This window comes from Halichoerus grypus, chromosome 6 (assembly GCF_964656455.1).
Source record: "Halichoerus grypus chromosome 6, mHalGry1.hap1.1, whole genome shotgun sequence".
Classification (NCBI taxonomy): Eukaryota; Metazoa; Chordata; class Mammalia; order Carnivora; family Phocidae; genus Halichoerus; species Halichoerus grypus.
This window is the reverse complement of record NC_135717.1, coordinates 122,928,788-122,940,210: the sequence shown is the minus strand read 5'-3', so window position 1 is coordinate 122,940,210 and position 11,423 is coordinate 122,928,788. Positions and strand designations below refer to the sequence as shown.

At 43.4% G+C, this 11,423-nt stretch overlaps 1 protein-coding gene across 2 annotated transcripts; it reads right to left on the bottom strand.

The window, feature by feature from the left end:
• Positions 1-232: 232 nt before the first annotated feature.
• On the bottom strand, positions 233-11,242 carry TSFM (Ts translation elongation factor, mitochondrial). Of its 2 annotated transcripts, XM_036077996.2 has the most exons (6): positions 11,106-11,242; positions 10,431-10,604; positions 9,682-9,810; positions 8,389-8,511; positions 2,852-2,939; positions 233-826 (listed from the first exon to the last, which is right to left on the bottom strand). In XM_036077996.2, exons 1-6 carry the CDS (start codon positions 11,160-11,162, stop codon positions 420-422), a joined length of 978 nt encoding a protein of 325 aa, XP_035933889.1. In that variant the 5' UTR covers positions 11,163-11,242; the 3' UTR covers positions 233-419. The 2 variants fall into 2 exon arrangements, with proteins under 2 accessions (XP_035933889.1, XP_077932317.1); XM_078076191.1 differs by lacking the exon at positions 10,431-10,604 and having other exon boundaries at positions 11,106-11,226.
• Between the last annotated feature and the right edge of the window lie 181 nt (positions 11,243-11,423).

Below are 11,423 nucleotides of genomic sequence, written 5' to 3'. Positions count from 1 at the left end.
TCACAAAGTGAAAGCAGAACAAGGGTGCTGGGTCACAGAAGCACTAAGATCAAGGGAGTTCGACATTTTAGGGTTACCAGGATAGATCTCGGTTGAAGGAAGTAGCAGCCCAACTGCTTACGCCTGTCCTCCCGGATCCTCGGCCCCTCCAAGAAGGCCCGCCTGCTGTTTTCGACAACTTGGCACAAGTCAGGCACAAAAAAGCTAAACCCAGCATTACGCAAACAAGGAAAAGATTCTACTCTTCTTTATTATATAGCAATTGTATTTCATAACTTTACCCACCGAGTCTATCATTTCTTTATAAACGCCAATGAAAAACAACTTCTGGGTTTGAAGAGGCTCAGGAAATAACTTCTTTTCATAATGATGTCCAGAGCTGAGAAGAAACATTTCCTCCAGGGCCAAGTCTCTGGCACCTATTCAGCTTCTGCTGCCTCTTCGCCTTCCCCACATTCAAACCGCACAAAGTCTACGACAGACACTCCTTGAGGCTGCACATACTGTCCCAACGTGATGGAGGGATCCAGCAAGTATGGCTGGGACAGCATCTTGGTTTCCGCCTCCCCACCAGGCTCATCATCCAAAGAGCCAACAGAGAGAGGGGCCATGCCCACCACATGCTGCCCAAGGCGGCGACCCAGGTCCTCTAGGCCTGCTTTGCGCTCAGATGTCTCGCAGATGACCAGGGCCCCGTACTTCCCCAGCACCAGGTTGTGGAGCGACGGGCTGTGCATCGCTCCATGGACGTAAGAGCCAACGTAGAACCCAGCCGGCACCTTTACCCATGCAGCTCGTTTAAGAGTCATGTTTTCTCCCAGTTTCCCTATAAAAAAGCAAAAACAAGTAACATGCTTCCAGAATATGCCGCCTGTGGCAGTACCAAGATATGCATAGAAGTAGCTGAGTCGAAGACAGTCCTCTGCATTTACACTGTGAATATGCTGTAAGATGGAGAGATACCATTTGCTGTTTAAAGAGGAAAACGTATGTGGGAGGAGCGGGTAGGGGTGGGAGAAATAAAGAATACCTTTATGGAACACCAACAATGTGCCACACTGGTATTTAAAAACACAGGCTATGATGTGTCACACAGACCCTGGAGTCAGGTCTCAGTCCTGCCCTTTACCGGCTATATGACCTTAGGCAAGTGACATAAGCCCATTTACGAATTTATCAAGCCTTAGTTACCTCCTCAACATGGAGATGACGCCACTTACAATAACCTGAAAGCAGGGTTCTAAGGAGATGTAAATAAAGTAACATATGTAAACGCACTTAATTACATTATCTAGCACAAAGCAGCACTCAAATGCTGGCTATCGTTACTGTGTTAAACTTAGGCTTAGAAAGCTCAAGCTACCCTCCCCCAAGCTCACACAACTAATACATGCCAGAGCTGGAAGTAAAACCCACATCTCACTCCAAAGCAATTAAGTGTTTTCTTCCCCTGAAATTACCATCCCTCCCGAAAATCACCATAACTGACACAGACAACTCTTCCTCATCCATTGTAGCAGGAAAAAGTCCACAACTAAAAGCCCCAGAAAACCCAAAACCCCATACCATTGGATAGTTTCAACTTCCTCTCACCAAAAATAAAAATTTTCAGTTTTTTTTTTTTTTTGAAGATTTACTTATTGAAGAGTGAGAGGGAGTGGGAGCAGGGAGCCTGACCCAGGGCTCGATCCCAGCACCCCAGGATCATGACCTGAGCCGAAGGCAGACACTTAACCCACTGAGCCACCCAGTTGCCCCCAGAGTTGTTTTTAATAATCAAAAATAATTCCAGGTTTCCCTGTCTCCTCAGGATGCTATCCTCTCTAACATAAGTCCAAATAAGCCAAAAGGTAGGAAAGGGGTTAGAAGACCCCAAAAGGGATCTAGGTAAATATCCCTGCATTAGCCATAGTTATATCTAAAAGTCTTAATGGGGGAGAAATCAAAAGAAATCTTAAAACAACTCAAAGCATCTGAACAATAGTTAATTCTCAGAAATTGACAAGGCTGAAACACCCAGTTCTTCCAGAATTTCTTAATAAGTCCCATTCACAGCTGTCTGCCTGGTTTCTCAGCCATGACTCACTAAAACATCATACATATTTCAAGATAACCTGTTAAAAGCAGAATTGATGCCTTGACTGGAAACGTCGGATGAGCAGTAAATTCCCAGCAAGCTCCAACCCAGCCCTACTCCCCTCCTTCCATCAAGGACACGTAGGAAGAAAGCAAAACCCCCACTAGTTCTGGCACGATGATCCAGATGTGGTTCCTGTGGCCAGTGGTTCTGCAAGAATAAACCTTCACAAATTCAGGATCAGATTTTTCTAAAAAAGAGATCAAATTCCTACACAATGCCCCCAATTATTCCTGGATCCCTTTATAAAGACGATGAGATGACTCTGGATGTAGTATGTCTCCCACAGTGTATAGAGAGGTAGTCAACCGGAAGAAGTCAAAGGCCATCCCTGCCTAAAGACATGCTTTGTTTGGTCAGCCTGCAGAGTGCAGAAAATGATTTTAATTAGCTGCAAACATCTAAAAACTGAAATTTTTACACACAAAGCTAAATTCTTTTGAAGGAATTTAAAAATTCTGACAACGCTGGGATCCCAAGGTAACAACTGGCTAGAGCCTGGTAACAGTTTCCTTCAGCAGAGTGTGGGCTTCTCAGGGAGCCTACTGCTCACTAATGTCTAACACACTACATAACCCACTTCTCACATTCATATTATCTGACCCTTGTGGGCACATGAGCTTGCAATTCCTGATCTAGGTGTGGAAGAATATCAAAGATACCAGGAGGTCCAGTTCATAATTTCCAGTTCCCACAATCCTTACAAATACTCACCAATTGCTAAGGCTAGCTGATCCTTGAGACAGCCCTCTCTCTCGGGCCCAACCGGAAGTTCAGAGAGCTCAGAGGAATTCAAGAAGCCCTAAGTGCACAAAAAAACGAACAAATCAGTTCTGTCCTACTTAAATTACCAAGAGACTAGGCAAAAACAATTGTATCTCAAAAAATGATGTAAGACAACCAAATATAAATGAATGTTTTTGGGTTTTTTAAAAGATTTATTTATTTGAGAGAGAGAGCGCAAGAGCGAGCGCGCCTGCACAAGGGAGGGCAAAGGGAGAGGAAGAGACTTTCAAGCAGACTCCCCGCTGAACGCAGAACCCAACGCGGGGCTCGATCCCAGGACCATGACACCATGACCTGAGCTGAAACCAAGAGTCAGACACTTAACCCACTGAGCCACCAAGGCTCCCCTAAATGAGTATTTTCATTAAGCCAAAGATATTATAAATTGATAACAGTTCCATTTTTATAAGTATTTTATTCTATCACTGCACCACACCCAATTCCATCTCAATCCCATCCTTTGGCCTTTTTTTTTTTTTTTTTAATTATTAACATATAATGTATTATTTGTTTCAGGGGTACAGGTCTGTGATTCAGCAGTCTTACGAAATACACACCAATGTCCATCACCCAGCCACCCCATCCCTCTCATCCCCCTCCACTCCCGTATGGCCTAACTTCTTAAACTGTAGTTTCCAAGAAATCAGGAACGGTATTTTCAAACAATCATAAAATGTTAAGGCTAAAAAACTGGTTGAATAAACCATGGCATAGCCACATAATGGAAAACTATGCAGCTGGGAAAAAGAAAGAACACAAAAGAAAGATCTGTATGAGCTGCTACAGAGTATTTCCAGGTTATATTATTAAGTGAAAAAAAAAAAAACAAATTAAAAGAGTACATATATAGGGGCGACTGCATCGGGCTCCACACTCAGCGGGGAGTCTGCTGGGGATTCTCTCTCTCCTTCTCCCTTTGCCCCTTCCCCCGTACATGCACACTCTTTCTCAAATAATAAATCTTTTAAAAAAAAAAGAGTACATGTATATTATACTATCACTTGTGTAAGAAAGAAGCATTTATATAAGTATGCTATTTTTGCAAAAAAGACTTAAAGGATACCCAAAACCAATGAAACTGGTTATCTACAGGAGTAGACAAGAATAAGGTAGAAGGGAGAGAAGGAGTGAGATTTCTGTGTGTGTGTGTGTGTGCGCGTGTGTGTATTACAGCTTTAACTTTCAGAATCTTATTAATGTTTTACATATTCAAAAACAAAATTAGATTAACAAGAATTTGGGGGTAAAACCAAAATTACACAGAAACATAAGACACTAACTGTATTTCAAATGAATAATGTAACTTCACAGAAGGCGGGAAAAAACTAATCCAGTACTTTTAATAGTCCTTTGGCCATATAACTTCAATATAAAGACAAAAAGAACATCAAAGAAATCTTGAACTCCTTAATAGGTTTGTTATTTGCAGTTGCCAGGTATAGTCATTAAAACAATTTAGTGTGTATTAGAACAATGAGAAATAAGTAAACACTGAAGTTGCTAAGAGCCAGTGTACTAACCATGGGAGAAGGAAGATACAAATACAGAACTGGGGAAGGAAAGGAAGAACCCTGGGATGCAGGATTAGAACTGAAACACACACACACACTTGCTGCATCTGTCTGCTGAAAGAGCAGAGCACCAATGACATCTTAGTAGAAAAAAGCATACCTAATGTCCACATCTTGGTTTCTAAAAACTATTCCCCATTAAAAATGATCAGGACTCCTTGGAGAAGTGGCTGATTCCATGGTGGGGCAAGGAAAGTATGACATAGGCCCAGAATATCTTGTTATGCCAAAAAGTAAGGAAATACTCAAAAATAATCAATACACTGCAAAAGGTCAACAAAGCCAGCTTACTCTGGTCAAATCCAGGAATAATTTGAACATCAAACTGAATAATGGATTATAAAATGAGTTATAACTTACTGTATAAAATAAGAATCCATGAGTCAATGTCAGTACTAAGTAAAGCACTAAACATAGGGAAAAGAGAAGTCTCTTACAGTAGAATGCCAACTAATAAAACACATGTAAAAGAAATCGTAAGAGTTAGAAAAGTAACCATTATGCAACTCTCATAGTAATAACTGATCCTGACAAGAGCCATCAATGGATGCTAATACTTTCAGGTAAAAGTCTGTTGGGGAACTGGACACTTACACAGTCTCAAAGAATCTCCCATACAGATTATGTGTTAATTACAAAGAGGAACAGAATAACTTTACAGTGGAGAAACCTGAAAGATACTACCCTGACCAAGAAGAGACCAAAATTAACATCATCAGGGACGAGGGGGTGACTCGTTGGTTGAGCATCCGACTCGATTCCAGCTCAGGTCATGATCTCAGGGTTGTGGGATCGAGCCCCAGGTTGGGCTCCACACTCACTGCAGAGTCTGCTTGAGATTCTCTCTCTCCTTCTCCCTCTGCCCCTCCCCTCAGGCGCAAGCTCATTCTCACTCTCCCTCTCTAAAATAAAAAAATAAAATCTTCAAAAATTAACATCATCAGGGGCGCCTGGGTGGCTCAGTCGGTTAAGTGTCTGCCCACGGCTCAGGTCATGATCCCAGGGTCCTGGGATTGAGCCCCAAGTTGGGCTCCCTGCTCAGTGGGGAGTCTGCTTCTCCCTCTTCCTCTGCCCGTCTCCCTGCTTGTGTGCTCTCTCTCATGCTTCCTCTCTCAAATAAATAAATAAAATCTTAATAATAAAAAAATAAAAATTAACATCATCAATAATGGGACCAACGGTCATTACATGTCTCCTGATGTGATATCCTGAAAAAAATACAAGATAATTTAATATTCATGCTAAAAACCCATACTCTAACTATGAAGAAACATCAGACAAACCCAAATTAAAGGACATTCTGCAATACTGTCCTCTACTCTTCAAAAATGTCAATGCGAGGCACCTGACTGGCTCAGTCAGAAGAGCATGTAACTCTTGATCTCGGGGCTGTAGTTTCAAGCCCCACCTTGGGTATGGAGATTATTTAAAAATAAAATCTTGGGGCGCCTGGGTGGCTCAGTCGGTTGAACGTCTGCCTTCGGCTCAGGTCATGATCTCAGGGTCCTGGGATCGAGCCCCGCATCAGACTTCCTGCTCAGCGGGGAGTCTGCTTCTCCCTCTCCCTGTGCAGCTCCCCCTGCTTGTGCTCTCTTGCTCTCTCCCTCTCTCTCTCTGTCAAATAAATAAATAAAATCTTTTAAAAATAAATAAATAAATAAAAATAAAATCTTTAAAAAAAAAGGTCAATGTAATGAAAGACAGAAAGGCTGAGAAAGAATGGACACTAAACAAACATGACAACTAATTGCAACACATGATACTGGACTGGATCCTGGATCAGAAGAAAAAGTACTAGCTGGCAAAATATGAATACATATCATATATTATAAAAATAAAAATATTATATCAGTGTTAAAATTCTTGATTGTGATTACTGTACTTTGGTTACATAGAAGAACATAATTTTTAGGAGATAACCTATTCAAGGGAATAAGGGTCCTGATGTCTGCAACATACTTGCAAAAATTTTTTTTAAATAGTGATGGGACACCTAGCTGGCTCAGTTGGTTGAGCATGCAACTCTTGATCTTGGGGTTGTGAGTTCCAGCCCCACGTTGGGTGTAGAGGTTACTTAAAAATAAAGTAAAATAAAATATAATAGTGATGATAACAATACATGTATAAAAAGTAATAAAGCAAGTGTGTCAAAATGTTAACAAATGGTCAATCTAGATGAAAGTACAATGTAGCTTACTGCAGAACACTGGCAACTTTTAAGTTTGAATTTTTTTCGAAATAAAAGTTAAAAAAAATTAAAGACCAAAAGAGGAAAAAAAATAAATGAAGCTAAAATGAACCAAAACTTCTTGTTACAGATAATGAAAGACAGACAGAGTAAAGTATGTGAATGGCTCAGGGTTACAAATAGAGTTACTGGCAAAGTCAAGATTAGAACTTCTAGGTGTCTATATGTTGGCTAATTGAACATAATAAAAAAAATTAAATTAAAATTTAAAATTTAAAAAAAAAAAAAAAGAACTTCTCAGTGTGCCTGGCGGGCTCAGTTGGTACAGCATGCGACTCTTAATCTTGGGGTTGTGAGTTTGAGCCCCATGTTGGGAGGAAAGAAAAAGGAAGGAAGGAAGGAAGGAAAAAGATTAGAACTTCTAGTTCAAGTTGTTCATCTACTCAATACAGTTCTAAAAAATAATCTCCACATGGTTTTCCATATAATGACTATTTAACACCAGTAATAATTAACATTTACCACAAGATCTCAAAAAAGGATAAATAGGAGAAAAAAGTAGTACTAAACACACACACACACACACACACACACACACACACAAAACTACTGTGAGTAGTTGTTTCGTTTTTGCCTTGATAATAAGGATGAATCAAAGGCAGACTGATATTAATTTCATCCTGGTCCTCCTATGGACAAGAATATGCTCATTCTCCTCAACTGTGCCTTCTCCAATATCTGTATTTACAAATCCTTCCCTTAAAAAGAAAAAAAAAGAAAAGAAAGAAATCCTTCCCTCAGGCCATTCTAGATTTCTGAATACAAAGCTTCACCTGATTGGGGTGCCCAGGTGGCTCAGCTGGTTAAGTTTCCAGCTCTTGATTTCAGCTCAGGTCTTTTCAAGGGATTGAGGCCCCCAGCCCGGGGAGTCTGGAGCCCTGCATGGGGCTCCGCCCTTGGCAGGGAGTCTGCTTGGGATTCCCTCCCTCTCCCTCGCCCCTCCCCCCAACTCAGGCGCACACTCTCACTCTCTCTAGAATGGACAGGTCTTTTTAAAAAAAAAAAAAAAAAACGGGGCACCTGGGTGGCTCAGATAGCTAAGTGTCTGCCTTCAGCTCAGGTCATGATCCCAGGGTCCTGGAATCGAGTCCCCTATGAGGCTCCCCGCTCAGCGGAGAGCCTACTTCTCCCTCTCCCTCTGCCTCTCTCCCTGCTCATGCTCTCTGTACCCTCTGTATCAAATGAATAAATTTAAAAAAAAAAAAAAAAATCTTAAAAAAAAAAGAAAGAAAAGCTTTACCTGATTTGATAGACTCTACCCCCACTGGCATTCATTCATTCATTCATTCAACAGATTTTATGAGCCCCAACTAAATGCTGGGCCCACTCCTCTTTCACCAGAGACACAGTAGTGAAAAGACAAATTCTCTGCCTCATGAAACTCACATTCTATTGGGGAAGACAAACAACATATAAATAAGTAAAAACATAAGTATACAGTATTATAACAAAAATTTTTCAATGAAGCAAAATAAGGGGATAGAGCAACAGGAAGGATACTCCTCTACAAAGAGATAACATTTACGCAGGGACATGAAGGAAGGGAGTGAGACATGAGAATGTCTGAAAAAACGGGAACAGCAAAGACCCTAAGAGAGGGGTGTGTGTGTAAATCCAGCACATTGACAGACAATCCCAAAACTCACTTTACTGTATGTGGAGAGTTGATCCTTTAGGTTCCGACAATGCAACAGGGTCCCCAGGGCGACTTGCTGGACCAACTGTTGAAATTTTAAATTTCTGGAAACAAAATCTGTCTCACAGTTTACCTGGTGGGAACAAATTGATGTTGTTGTATAAGCTGTTTATGGACAGTTTGCAAAAGTGCCTTAAAATTGGAGAGTAAACCAAGGTACTGCAGAACAAGCTGCAGACTCAACAAAACAGAAATAAAGGACCCTAGAATTTTAAGGCTTCAGTCCCTCTCCTAGCTTGAGGCCAGAAACTGAATGCCGTGATTCCTGCTCTGCCAATGAGTTAGCAATGACCCGCATGTTCAAAAGATGGTTCCATAATGTCCCCAAAGGACTCACTACACGTTCACCACTTGCTGGTGGCTGCAGGCCATCAACACCTCATTCTCCAGCCTCCTCCAACACCAAACCACTTCTGCTGTCAGTATGCTTATCTCCTTTTCTCACTCTAAACTAATCCACACCTGATGCTTCACCAGTTGAGGCCCCTAAACCTCCTCTAAAACAGCTACATGCTATCCATCAATTAATTAATGTAACTCCTAGCTTTTAAATCTAACCGTTCCAGGAAACAATCAGTGGCAAGGTATAAGGCTATAGGATTCACATTTAGACGTACAGGTTTGCCCCACTATCCGCACGTAGAGTGTTCCTATGAAACCTTTTGTAAGCCAAAATGGCATAAAGGGAAAAATCAATTACCATTAATTCATATAGACATGGATGCACAAAATAAATCGACCTACACAGATGCTCACAAAATTCAAAGCTATGGCGGCTTGATGCTGAGTGTAGTTTGGGGGGGGTGGTAGTTTGGCGGGGCAACTCTTGCTGCTGGGGTGCCCCCTGCCTCTATAACGACTCAGTGCAAAACCAACACTGAATGCTATTTTCACTTTTTGCCTTTTTTCATAAAAGTGAAAGTACTCTCTGAATTTCTTTTGGTTAACAAAAAACAAAAACAGGTACAAATGTAGGTCTTTTGTAAAAGCAAAGTGTGTAACTCAAGCTTTTGAAAAGTGGGGGATATCTGTAATCTTTTTGACTTCTAGACATTTAATCGTCAACACACCTGTGCATTTCTATACATAAGTGAATTTACAATAACTGTGTTCTCACTGGTTCAATTCTAACAACCTTTTGTGGTTCTCAAACACCTCTTCTTGAAGGATGCAAAGGGTCTACCACAAAGCTTTCCGCCCAACGGGCTGCTGTTCCTGGGTACCTAGAATTCCGACAACTCACCTCTACTAACACAGTTGTGTTTCCATCCTGAAGCAGCCCAATCAGACCTTCTTTAGTCTTCCTGCCATGGAGTTTGGCAGCTCTGCTCCAGCCTTCCTTCTGGGCCTGTTTGTGGAGCCAGCTCTCTGCCTATAAATTAAAAATAGGGCAGATGACAAAGTCATAGAATTTAGAATTGAACGGAGCTCTAAAATATGTTCAGGTTCCTTAATTCTTTCTGCTCTTCAGTCCTATAATGGAAACTAAAGCAATCTATCGTTTACTGGCAGCCTACCACTGAATGCCAAATATCAGGCATTATGCCTGGTGCTTTGGATAAATTTAATCTTCACAACCACCCTATGGAGGAGACAGTAGCATTTTTATTATACGGACTAGAACAATGCAACTCTGAAAGATTAAGGTATCCAAGATCGCAGGGTTAGAGTGAGGGCACCACAGTCTGAGTCCTGGTCGGTCTGACTCCCAAAGCCCACACAAGCCCTTTGGGCTCCAAGCAGCAGGAAACAGCATAGCAGTCGTGCTTAGAATAAAGTTTGTTAACCATGGGATCCTGAGTTAACGACTTCCGGAGTCAAAACACAGTCAAAGGGTGAGGTTGTCACCTAAGTCAGAAGCCTATCTGCAGTTCTGCAGTTATGGGTCCCTGCGCAGCAGGTCTAATTTACTGCGCCCCGGCAGCACCTCCCTGAGAGACTGAGGTCGAGCCCTAGTACCCGCCCTGCTCCCCTCGCCCTCCTCCACCACACCTGTTTGAGATCCCCGCCACAAGTCTCCAGGGCTTTCTTGCAGTTTACAAAGGAATAGCCTGTTTTTCGCCGTAGCTTCATGAGAAGCTCCTTGCTGCAGGCCGAGGAAGAGAGCCGGGGCCCAGGGCGCAATGTGTGCCACGGCTGAGGCGCCTGAAGCAGAAGGGGTCCCGCCTGCAGAGGTCAGAAGAAAGGGATGAGGGCGCCTGGGTGGCTCAGTTGGTTAAGCGACTGCCTTCAGCTCAGGTCATGATCCTGGAGTCCCGGGATTGAGTCCCGCATCGGGCTCCCTGCTCGGCAGGGAGTCTGCTTCTCCCTCTGACCTTCCCCCCTCTCATGTGCTCTCTCTCTCTCTCACTCTCTCAAATAAATGAATAAATAAAATCTTTAAAAAAAAAAAGAAGAAGAAGAAGAAAGGGATGAGAAGCAGGAAGCAGCCAGGAGCTCCGGCGGGTGGAGAGCACGCCGGCAGGGAGGCCACTAGGAGACACTGGGGCTCCGGGGGTGGGAGAAGGCAGCCAACGGCGGGGGGGGGGGGGGGTTGGACCGCGCAGAGAAAATGGGGGGAAGGGTGGGACGGCGTCGAACGGGGGACGGAGGAAGGGAAGGCTGCATTCCGAGTGCACAGATCTGCAAGGAAGGCGGGACGGCGGGGGGAGGACCCAGAACCCTCACCGGGCAGCTCCCGGCCCGCGCGGCCAGGAAGAGGCGAAACGACCGCAGCAGCGACATCTCTCTGGCCCCAGAGTACACCGCCGCCGGCCGGCGCACCAGTGAGGCCACAGGCCTACGGCGCGGCGGCAGGGCCAAACCTCTCCACCTCAACGCGCCAAGAGAGGACGGCGCCACCTGCTGGCCGGGGTGGGCACACTCGCCGCTTCTACTTCGCTTTCGGAGACTATTTCACAAGGGAATTACCCCCCCACCCCACCCCACCCCCCGCCGTAGGTAAAATAACAGAAACCATGAGACATAGTTGTCGCAAAATAACAA

Coding starts and splice junctions, on each gene's coding strand:
- TSFM (XM_036077996.2), bottom strand. CDS start 11,162: ATGTCGCTGCTGCGGTCGTTTCGCCTCTTCCTGGCCGCGCGGGCCGGG. Junction 10,605..11,105: donor CGCGGGCCGGGAGCTGCCCG/GTGAGGGTTCTG, acceptor TGACCTCTGCAG/GCGGGACCCCTTCTGCTTCA. Junction 2,940..8,388: donor AACTCTCCACATACAGTAAA/GTGAGTTTTGGG, acceptor TTGTGCACTTAG/GGCTTCTTGAATTCCTCTGA.